This window comes from Mobula birostris, chromosome 1 (assembly GCF_030028105.1).
Source record: "Mobula birostris isolate sMobBir1 chromosome 1, sMobBir1.hap1, whole genome shotgun sequence".
Lineage (NCBI taxonomy): Eukaryota > Metazoa > Chordata > Chondrichthyes > Myliobatiformes > Myliobatidae > Mobula > Mobula birostris.
The window spans coordinates 61,957,473-61,969,677 of record NC_092370.1 but is presented as its reverse complement, the minus strand read 5'-3'; the positions used below and the strand labels follow the sequence as shown (position 1 = coordinate 61,969,677).

The window sequence follows — 12,205 nt, the reverse complement described above, 5'->3', positions numbered from 1 at the left end:
CTACCAGGAACGCTTGGTTGAAGTTATTGCTGTACAAGGGGGTCACACCAATTAATGAAAGCAAAGGTTCACATAGTTTTTCCAACAAATACATGTATATTAGATAATTTTTCTCAATAAATAAATAAATGAACAAGTATAATGTTTTTGTGTTATTTATTTAATTGGGTTCTCTATCTAGCTTTAGGACTTGCATGAAGATCTGATCACATTTTCTGTCATACTTAAGCAGAAATAGAGAAAATTCAGGGTTCACAAGCTTTCTAGCGCCACTGTATGTCTGAGGCAAGTTTCCCCTATCCTGCACACTGAGTGGCAGCTCCCAGGACTAATGGTGGAAACGTTTGCTAGTCTTGTTTAAGAGGCTTTTAGATAGACACGCATATGCAGGGAATGGAGGGATGTGGATCATGTGCGGGCAGAAGAGACTTAATTTCCATGGGTTGAGGAACATGGTACTGTGGTGGTTAGTACAATTGCTTTATGCTGCCTGCAATCACCTGTTGGGTTTTTATTCCCACTGCTGTCTGTAAGGATTTTGTGCATTCTCCTCGTGCAGTGTGTGTTTCCTCTGGGTGCTGTGGTTTCTTTACACATTCCATAGATGATGTATGGTTAGGGTTAGTAAGCTATGGATATGCTAAGTAGATGCCTGAGGCACAGCATCACTTGTGGGCTGCCCCAGCACAAGCCTTGCTGATTTGATTTAATGGAAATGGCATATTTCACTGTATGTTTTGAGGTGTAAGCCACAAATAAAGCTAATGTTTCTTTTATTCAAGGACATTAATGATGTAAAAATTTATGACTGTTATTAATTATAACAAATTTTTGTATGTTCCTATTAACGCAACATACATTAAAATAAAGTATATCCCTTTATTCTTCTCTTACAGTGAGTTTGACTGCAGTTCTAAACAGTGGACTGAATTAGATGTGCAATCTGGTTCTCAGTCACCACAGTCAATAGAAAGTGTGGCAATAGATAGTGGCACCGAATGCCTCTATGATTCACCTTCTGATTTACCAGATATTATATTTTCGCTCTGTGGGGGCCTAAGTGAAAATACTGAGATTTCCACAGGTAAGACAAAAGATGGTACATGAAGTGTTAAGAACAAAGTTGAATGTTGAGTGGAAAAATTCTTCACTCATTTCTAAATTTTAAGACAATTGAGATCTCTTCTGCCTTTTGATCTGATGATTTGCATCATATTAATATAGTATAGAAACAATTCAATTCAGCCCAGCCTTCTTTGTATAACTCTATAATCATATATTTTTGTATTATTTGCATTTCACTGGTCATCAAATAAGCATTTTTAATCTGATCATTTGATTCTTACAGCATTCATTGTAAGCATAAAGATTTCTTGTTATTCCTACTTCTTTAACTTGCTGCCCTCTTTCAGTTCTGGTATTAATCTTAGTCATTTTGCAACTTCTCCATTTGTTATTTATATTGTGGTGAATTTAATTGCATAATTACTGTCTTGTGTAATTTAAAGATTCAGTACAAAGTTTACTGAACTCTAGAGGGACTAATATCCCAACAGGAAGGTTTGTTAATGTTGCACGATGGGGTTTAAACTACAGTTGCAGGGGGACGGGAACCAGAGTGCCAGAACAGTTAGGAGAGAAGTTGTGGAGGCAGATGTTGGTAAGACATCAGACAAAGTTAGGAATCAACTGGTGTACTGAGCTGCATGTATTTCAATGCAAGATGTATCATAGGAAAGGCAGATAATAGTGCTGAAGATGAGGTAGCTGGTTTACAAACAAGCAATGTGTAGTGAGGAGAGGCTGTTGATATGGCAAAATTGCAGTCAACAGGATGAGTTGCAACATAAAAGATGGACAAAATTGAAAAGGATGAATACAGGACTGAACATGTTATATTTGAATATGCAGTAACAGAATAAAGTATTGGTACTTGCTGCACAGTGGCAGATTGGCAGGTATGATGTTGTAGGCGTCACTGAATCATGGCTGAAAGAAGATCATAGCTGGGAGCTTAATGTCCCAGGATACACATTGTATTGAGGGGATAGGCAGGAAGGCAGAGGGGTGGTGTTGCTCGGTTGGTAAAAAAATGAAATCAAGTCATTAGAAAGAGGTGACATTGGGGTTGGAAGGTATTGAATCACTGTGGATAGAGCTAAGGATCTGCAAGGGTAAAAAGACCTGATGGGAGTTGTATACAGACCCTCAAATAGTAGTAAGAATGTGGCGTACAAATTACAACAGGAGATAGAAAATACATGCCAAAGGGGCAGTGCTACAATAGTCGTGGGGACTTCAATATGTGGGTAGATTGGAAAATCTGGTTGATGCTAGATTCCAGGAGGGAGAATTTCTTGAGTGTCTATGAGATGGCTTTGTAGAGCAGCTTGTTGTTGAGCCCACTAGGGGATCAGCTATTCTGGATTGGGTGTTGTACAATGAACCAGAATTGATTACAGATCTTAAGGTAAAAGAACCCTTAGGGGCAATTGATCATAATATGATCAAATTCACCCTGAAAATAGAGAAAGAGAAGCTAAGGTCGCATGTATCAGTATTATGGTGGAGTAAATGGAATTACAGGGGCATGACAGAGGAATTGGCCAAAATTGATTGGAAAGGAACACTGGCAGGGATGACAGCAGAGCAGCAATAGCTGGAATTTCTGGAGGAATTTCTGGAAGCATTTCAGAAGGCACAGGATATATACATCCAAAAGAGGAAGAAGTATTCTAAAGGCCAGATGAGACAACTGTGGATAACAAGAGAAGTCAAAGTGAACATAAAAGCCAGAGAAAGGGCATATAACAGAGCAAAAATTAGTGGGAAATTAGAGAATTGGGAAGCTTTTAAAAACCAACAGAAAGTCATTAAGAAGGTAAAGATAGATTATGAAAGTAAGATGGTCAGTAATATTAAAGAGGATACCAAAATTTTCTTCAGATGCATGAAGTATATAAGAGAGGTGAGAGTGGATCTCAAACCGCTGGAAACTAATGCAGGAGAAGTAGTAATTGGGGACAAATAGGTAGTAGATGAACTGAATAAGTACTTCGCATTGGTCTTCACTGTGGAAGACACTAGCAGTATGGTGGAAGTTCCAGGAGTCAGGGGTCATGAAGTGTATGAAGTTACCATGACTTGAGAGAAGATAGATAAGCTACCTGAACCAGATGGTGTACACCCCAGAATTCTGAATGAGGTGGCCAGAGTACACAGCCTCAGAATAGAGGGGGCGTCCTTTTAGAACAGAGATGAGAGGGTCTGTCTTTAGCCAGAGCGTGAATCTGTAGAAGTCTTTATGTATATTTAAGGCAGAGGTTGATAGATTCTTGATTGGTCAGGGCATGAAGGGATACGGAGAGAAGGCTGGACAATGGGACTGAGTGGAAAATTGGATCAGCCATGATGAAATGGCAGATCAGACTCATTAGGCCAAATGCCTGATTGTACTCCTAGGTCTTCTGGTCTTTATGTATTAGTTTTCAATTTCTCCAGAAGTGAGTTCTGTGTGTTACTCGTTTGTTGCTTACTTTGATTCTTAGATGTGTACTTCTAGGTCTTCCATCTTCTCTACCTTTTTAGTTTTCAAATGTTGTATAAACATTTTATTCTATCTAGCTACATGCATGGTTAAAATTTTGAAACTAGTGATTATCCTGCAAGTATATTTGTTGATTTTCTGTTAATTATGTACAGTCAATAACTTTCCATTGCTGAAGTCAAATCATTATGTAAGGTAGCTTTTGAGTAACTATATAAATTAGAAACCATTCTATTTTGTAACCAGGTTGATGTCATTCTGTTACTTTGAGTCAGAGTGCTATAGTTTAAAAGAAGTAGGCCCTTTGTCCAATCTGATCCATGCCAAAATGTTATTCTGCCTGGACCTATTGACCCACACCTGGTCTGTTGCACTCCATACCCCTCCTGTCTGAACTTCTTTTAAATATTGCATTAGAACTGTGTTTCTGCTGGCAACTCAGTCCTCATCTGCACCACCCTCTGAGTGAAGAAGTTCCCCTGAAGGTTCCCCTAAATATTACACCTTTCTCCCTTAACATATGACCTCCAGTTCAAATCTCACACAAACTCACTGGGAAAATCCTGCTTGCGTTTACACTGTCTGTAACTCTCATAATTTTGTATATCTCTACCAAATTTCCCCTCATTTTCCTGTGTTCCAGGGAATAAGGTCCTAACCTGTTCAACCTTTGCCTATAACTCGTGTCTTCAACACCCAGCAATATCCTTGTCAATCTTCTCTGTACTCTTTCAATCTTATTGATATCTTTCCTGTAGGTAGTTGACCAGAACTACACTCAATACTCCAAATTAGGCCTTACCAATGTCTTGTATAATTTCAGCATAACATCCCAACTCCTGTACTCAGTACTCTGATTTATGAAGGCCAATGTGCCAAAAGCACTTTTTATGACCTTATCTACCTGTGTTGCCTCTTTCAAGGAATTATGAATCTGTTTTCCCAAATTCCTTTGTTCTTTCAGACTCATCAGTGCTCTACGTTGTCGTCCCAAAGTGCAACCCCTCAGTTGTCTACAGTAAATTCCATCTGCCACATTTCACCACATTTTTCCGACTCGTCCAGATCCCACTGCAAGGTTTGATAGCCTTCATCGCTATCCACTACAAAACAATCTTGATGTCATCTTCAAATTTACTGATCCAGTTTACCACATTATCATTCAAATTCGCTGAAAGGAAAGTATAGACCAGTTAGCCTGATGTCAGTGATTGGGAGGATGTTGGAAACAATTAATAAGTATGAGGTTATGGAGTACTTGGTGACACAGGATAAGATAGGACAAAGTCAGCATGGTTTTCTTGAGGGAAAATCTTACCTGATGAACCTGTTGGAATTCTTTGAGGAGATTACAAGTAGAATAGATAAAGGGGATGTAGTGGATGTTGTATGCGTGGACTTTCAGAAGGCACGTGGCAAGGTGCCACACATGAGGCCGCTTACCAAGTTAAGAGCCCATGACATTACAGGAGAATTACTAACAGGATTAGATCATTGGCTGATTGGTAGGGATAAAACAATCCTCGTCTGGTACCAGTGACAAGTGGTGTTCTGCAGGGGTTGGTGTATAATCAATTATATGCTGTATATAATTGATTTTTAGATGATGGAATGGATGGCTTTGTTGCCAAGTTTGCAGATACGCAGATTGGTGCAGGGGCAGGTAGTTTTGAGGAAATGGGTAGGCTGCAGAAGGACTTAGATTAGAAGAATGGTCAAGAAAGTGACAAATGAAATGCAATGTTGAAAAATTCATGATCATGCACTTTGGAAGAAGAAATAAATGTGCAGACTATTTTCTAAATGGGGAGAAAATCCAAAAATCTGAGAATCAAAGGGTCTTGGGAGTCCTTGTCCAGAACCCTCTAAAGGTTAAATTGTAGGTAGAGTCGGTGGTAAGGAAGGTAAATACAATGTTAGTATTCATTTCAAGAGATCTAGGATAAAAGAGCAGGGATCTGATGCTGAGGCTTTATAAGGCACTGGTAAGGCCTCACCTTAAGGATTGTGAATAATTTTGGGCTCCTCATCTACAAACGTAAGAAAATATATACTGGGATTGGTGAGGGTTCAGAGGAAGTTCACAAAGATGATTCCAAGAATCAAAGGATTATCATATGAGGAACACTTGATGGCTCTGGGTCTTTACTTGCTGGAAGTTAGAAGGGTGAGGGGGATCTCATTGAAACCTTTTGAATGTTGTAAGGCCCAGACCAAGTAGATGTGGAAAGGATGTTTCCCATGGTGTGGGGGGGTGGGGGCGGTCTGGGATAAGAGGGCCCACCCTCAGGATAGCAGGGAGTCCATTTAAAACAGAGATGCAGAGAAATTTCTTTTGCCAAAGGGTGGTGAATTTGTGGAATTTGTTATCACGGGCAGCTGTGGAAGCCAGGTCATTGGGTGTATTTAAAGCAGAGTTTGATAGGTTCTTGATTGGACATGACATCAAAGGTTACGGAGAGAAGTCCGGGGTGTGGGGCTGAGGAGGGAAAAAGAGGATCAGCCATGATTCAATAACAGAGCAGACTCAGCGGGTCAAATGGCCTAATTCTGCTCCTATGTCTTATGGTCTACGTCATTAATATAGATGACAAACAACAAAGGACCCAGAACTGATCTCTGAGGGACACCACTAGTCTCAGACCTCCAGTCAGAAAGGCAACGTCTACTACCACTCTGGCTTCTCCCAAGAAGTCAATATTGGATCCAATTTAATACTTCAATTTGATTGACAAGTGTCGTACCCTTCTGGACCAGTCTCCAATGCAAGACTTTGTCAAAGGCCTTGCCAGAGTCTGTGTAGATGATGTCTACTGCCTTTTCTTCATCAACATTACTAGTAACTTCCTTGGAAACTAAGGTTGGTAGGCACGACCTACCAGGCACAAAGTCATGTTGACTATTCCTAATCAGGCCCTGTATATTCAAATATTAATATATTGAAATAGCTTCCAATCATTTGCCTGCTGCTGATGTCAGGCTTATTAACCTATAATTTCCCCGCTTATTCTTGGAACCTTTCCTGAACAATGTTATCTATCCTCCGATCCTCTGGCACCTCACCTGTGGCTAAGGACATTTTAAATACCTCTGCCAGAGCCCTTGCAATTTCTGCACTAGCCTCGCACAAGATCTGAGGGGACAGGCTGTCAATCCTGGAGATTTATCCACCCTAATTTGCCTCAACACAGCAAGCAATCTCTGTAATCCGTATACAGATCTCACCTTGCGCTGATCAGAAGTCAGTGTTACTATGCTGCTTCTTTAGTGGATAGTTCATGCATTTGATTCTCTGATTCTCCCTGATTCTCTTACCATCCATGTATACTAGTACCTACTAACCAGCACATCTTTGGAAGGGCCATGGAAACTAGAGCACACAATTCACAGGTTTGTGGCAGAACATGTGAACTCCTGCCTGTGTGGAGTTGCAAGGCAAAAAGCACCTCTTGCTGCGCCACTGTGCCACCTCACCCCAGTTCTGTAAATCTCACCTGTATCACCAATGGAGTTTTGATTCGGAAGGATTGGTTCAGAAACAAATAATTTCTCCAATTTTTAAATTAACCACTTTGCTAGAATTCGTATTAAATATCTAAGAAATTGTTTCACGTTTATGAATACTTGAAAATCAATAAATTTCAGATACTATTTCAGAAGACCTGTCCTGGACTCAGCACGCAAGTGCAAATGTGAAGAAAGTATGGCAGCATCTCTTCTTCATTAGTCTATGGAGATTCGGCTTTACATTTAAAACGTTGACAAATTTCTATAGATGTGTAGTGGAGAGTATATTAACTGGTTGCAATGTGGACTAGTATGGAAACACTAATGCCTAAACATGATGGATTCAGTCCAATACATCACAGGTTAAGCCTCCCCAACCACTGAGCACATCAACATGACAGGGTCCGTCATCAGAGATCCTCATCACCGAGGCCATGCTCTTTTCTCACCACTGCCCTCGGGTAGAAGGTGCGAGAGCCTCCCGACTTGCCCCGCCAGGCTCAAGAGGAGTTACTACCTCACAACCATCGAGCTGTTGAACAAAAGGGATAACTACACACGCCCATACATTGAGATGTTCCCACAACCACTTCAAGGACTCTATCTTGTCATCTCATGTTCTCATTATTTAATACTATTACTTTATATTTGCATTTGCAGTTTGTTGTCTTCTACACTCTGATCTTTCATTGCTTCTATAGATTTGCTGAGTATGAATCTCAGGGTTCTGTATGGTGACATATATGTATTTTGATCATTAAATTTACTTTGAAAATGCTATTCTTGTTATTCATTTTTTGCTGCACCCTTGCCAATGATCTTTGTGGCCACGGGAGTAGTACCAGATGGTTGGAGGATTGCAAATGTTATCTTTTTGTTCAAGAATGGGACTAGGAATAACCCTGAGAATTATTGACCAGTGAGTCTTAGTTCAATGGGGGCAAATTATTGAAGAGAATTCTTAGAGACAGGATTTAAGATCATTTTGAGAAGCATAGTCTGATTAAGGATAGTCAGCATGGTTTTGTGAGAAGCAGCCGGATCGAATTCTTTGAGGATGTGACAAAGCACGTTGAAGATAGAGAAGTGGATGTGGCTTATATGGATTTTAATAAGGCATTTGATAAGGTTCCCATGGTAGTCTTATTTGGAAAGTCAGGAGGCATGGGATTTGGGGAAACTTTGCTGTGTTGATCCAGAATTGGCTTGCCCTTAGAGGCAGAGAGAGGTAGTATATGGAGAATATTCTGCCTGGAGGTCAGTATCCAGTGGTGTTCCACAGGGATCTGTTCTGGGACCCCTGCTCTTTGTGATTTTTATACATGACTTAAATGAGGAAGTGGAAGGGTGAGTTAGTAAGTTTGCAGATGTTTGATTTGTGGATAGTGTGGTGGGATAGTGTAGTGGCAAATGGAATTCGACCCAGAAAAATGTGAAGTCATCCATTATAGAAGGTTGAATTCGAAGGCAGAACACAGGGTTAATGTCAGGATTCATAGCAATGTGGTGAAAAAGAGGAATCTTGTGGTCCAAGTCCATAGATCCCTAATGGTTGCCATGCAAGTTGATAGGGTTGTTAAGAAGAAGGAGTATGGTGTGTTGGCCTTCATAGTCAGGGATTGAATTCAAGAGCCACCAGGTAATGTTACAGCTTTGTAAAACCCTAGGTGGACAATAGTTGAATTATTGTGTTCATTTCTGGTCACCTCATTGTGGGAAGGATGTGGAAGCTTGAAAGAGGGTGCAGAGTCTGTACTGTGCTGTAATTTTCTATTTTCAATTTGAAAACATTACTTAGTTTTAACTTCTATTTCTCTTACTTGCTGTGGTCTATATCTAATTTACTAAATCTAATTTGTATTTCTCTCTTTAGGTTCCAGTCTACTGTGAAAGCCCTGTACACAATGAACTGTGAAATAGTCTGTTTTAGCAGTACAAAATTTTTTTTTCAAAAATCTAAATGGCAAGGGAGTACTGGGGTCAGAGATACAAAGGGATCTGTATGTTCTAGTGTGTGATTAACAAAAGGATATTATGCAAGCAGAATACAGTAATTTGGAAAGTAAACAGTGTTATAGTTCATTGCCTGGGAAGCAAACTATAGAAGTTGCAAAGTTATGCTTCAATTGTAAATGATGTCAGTGAGAGTGCTGAGTACTGAACTGACCTCCTTAATTCAAAAGTAGATATAAATGTTTTGGAAGCAGTTTGAAGATGGTTTAAAGACTGATGCATGGGGAATGGGTAGGTTGTCTTTTAAGGAAAGGTTTGACAGTTTAGGCTTTCCTGCTTATATTTAGAAGAATAGGAGATGACAATGAAAATTTTTAAATCCTAAACAATTTTGATAGGGTGGAAGTGGAGACAATTCCTCTTGTCGATTATCTAGAACTATGGGGTCACTGACTGACAATAAAAGCTGATCAACTAAGATAGATGAGTTGTATTTTTTTTAATTTCAAGAATTTGAGTACCTTTGGAATACTTTCTCAAAGATGGAAGCAGCGGAGTCTCGGAATATTTTAAGGTGGGCAGGTAGATGCTTGATGAGCAAGAGGGTGGAAGTTTGCCATTGATAGATGGGAATATGCAGCTGAGGCTATAATTGCATCACAAGTTATCTCATTAAGTGGCAGAAATGGCTGATATAAGAGGGCATAATTTTAAGACGATCGAAGGGAAAGTATGGGGGATGCTGGAGTTGTGTGTTATTTTACACAGTAAGACGGATGCTTGGCATTATGCTGCTAGGAGTAGTAGTAGAAGCAAATACATTAGGCTCATTCAAGGACGCTTAAACAGGCACATGGATGAAAGAAAAATGGAGAGCTGTGTGGGAGGGAAGGGTTAGATTGATTTTGGAGTAGGTTAAAATGTTGGCACAATATTGTGGGCCAAAGGGCCTGAAGTGTGGTGTACTATTTTATGCTGTACGGTTTTAACAGGCTTGATGGCCAAAGTCTCATTCATATGTTTGTACAAAATTTCTCAATCTTACATGTTTGCATGGTGTGCATGATCCCATTCATTTATGATGGCCTACGTCTCATTCATATCTTTACAAATAATATCTCCATCTTGCATGTGTGCAATAAACCTATTAATTTATTACCTTTTATCAATCTTACTGTTGTTATTATTACAATATGACTTAAGTTAGCATAGCTGCCTCTCTCCCTCTTTCCTATCATTTCTAAATCTATTATCCTGGAATATTTAACTAAACTTTGTCTTTGTTTCGGGCCAAAACAAAGCACAACTGCACTTTTTTCCACAGATCCTGCTGAGTTCCTCCAGCATTTTGTGTGTGTTGCTTTAGTTTTAAGCTGCTATGTTCCTTAAAGTTATTTATTTGTGCATTGCGCTTCCTCCTTAGTATGATATTTTTTTTAGATGCTCATTTGTTTCTTTTATAAGATGTGTTCTTTCTTTCCAGTGAATTGCTTTCGCCACTACCTGTCTTCCCCACTAGTCCCTCCCATCTTGCTAATTTACTGGTAGGTTGTGTAACAACAGAGGCAACCCTAACAGTAATTAAATTTAAAATGATGCAACTTCTCAGTGATTTTGAAATTGGGTTTTGAATTGATAGAAGTGAGTATGCTGATTAACCAGTCTTACTTTAAAACCTAGCTTAGTAACTTTATTTCAAATGGTGAATTATGTGAATTTCTTCAAAGGTACATTGTAGCAGAAGTGGTCCTTGCTACATATTGTAGCCTTGTATGAAGACTTCCACAAGGAGTAACATTAGAATTATGTTAAACTGTGTGTTTTTGGGTGTGCACATGCATTGGTTCATTCTGAAGTCAGTTTACTATATGTCCCATTTTATGGTAGCCCAACAGTAGCAAGTGCTTTTCCTCATGGTGATATTGAAAATGAAAATTTGTTCACTTATATTATTGAGTAAAAATATACTTGGACAAATGTTAAGTTCTGACATTAAGAGCATACTGAAGTGTTCAGGAAGTTCAATTCTCTTTAGATTGTAAACTCCCAGAAATATACTGGCTACATTGGTAATTATTCAACAAACTTAATTATTTTTTCTATCCTTTTATCCTGTGAGTGATCAGCAGGTCTATTAAATAGCAATGTGAAATTATGGGTTTTGTTTTAGAGTATGAAAAAGACAATAAAAATAACCAAGTACAGAGAGCTGGCATTGTCTGTGGTAGAATGAGACTAGGGTGTGTGCTTTGAATCTTTGAATTTTTTTATAACTGCAGCTAAACTATTTTGGATAAGTATTTGGTGAAGTCAAATTGAGAGAAAATTTATGAGAGTTTTACTAATGAGAGATCAGCTGAACCTTGATTAGATTTTCTGGTTGAGAGAACAAGAACAAATAAAAAGGATTTCTTTATATTTGTTCAAAGGGAAGCAGAGTAAGTTAAGTTGAATATATTATCCAAAAAAAAAACAAAATAAATCCTTAACTAGACAAAACAGACAAATAATATTCAAGCATAAATTCTTGTTAAGAACTATCTTGCATTCTTTTGCAGATAAATTTTTGCAACACATTGTTACATATCAAGAATTTGCTGAAAATCCTGGAATTATAGATGATCCTAATCTTGTTTTAAGAATTAATAACAGGTATGCTATCTGATAATGTGTTTCAGTTAGAACTTGCATGAAACAATCTGTAGTATAAAAAACACTAATGACTTTTATAGTTACAATTATATACAAATTTTGACTTTTCATCAGTGCACATGGCACAAGTTATACATACCCTTATCTAACATTAAATTATTAATAGTTAACAATGTCTGAAATTTCACTGATGAATAAATTAATTTTGGTCTAACTGTTCTTTGATTTTAAACCCACGTTTTCTGTCAAGTGCAAGTTCTGCAGTTCAATAGGACAAATCGGTAGGTCTTAGTGAAACGGTTGGGCACTGAGGAGTGTGGTAGAGCACAGAGATCTGGGAATGCAGGTACATAAATTCCTTGGAAGTGGCTTCACAGACGCAACAGGATCTAGTGCTTTCCCCGTGTACATGACAAATAAACTCTTCTCAGCTTCCAGCCGGGTGCAGGTGTCAATTATAACTGACATTTCAATGAGAAACTCTGCCATCTTCATCAGGGATGATGCCTGGGTATGTCTAGTTCAGTGTTATTTATACCCCCTCCC

At 38.8% G+C, this 12,205-nt stretch overlaps 1 protein-coding gene across 1 annotated transcript in view; it reads left to right on the top strand.

The window, feature by feature from the left end:
• Positions 1 to 12,205, top strand: part of LOC140188416 (phosphatidate phosphatase LPIN2-like) — a 133,994-nt gene that overhangs the window by 104,451 nt on the left and 17,338 nt on the right. The window contains exons 8-10 of the mRNA XM_072244705.1: positions 897 to 1,084; positions 4,512 to 4,625; positions 11,566 to 11,659. Of these exons, the coding sequence (XP_072100806.1) occupies positions 897 to 1,084; positions 4,512 to 4,625; positions 11,566 to 11,659 (396 nt within the window). The remainder of the gene's footprint in view (positions 1 to 896; positions 1,085 to 4,511; positions 4,626 to 11,565; positions 11,660 to 12,205) is intronic.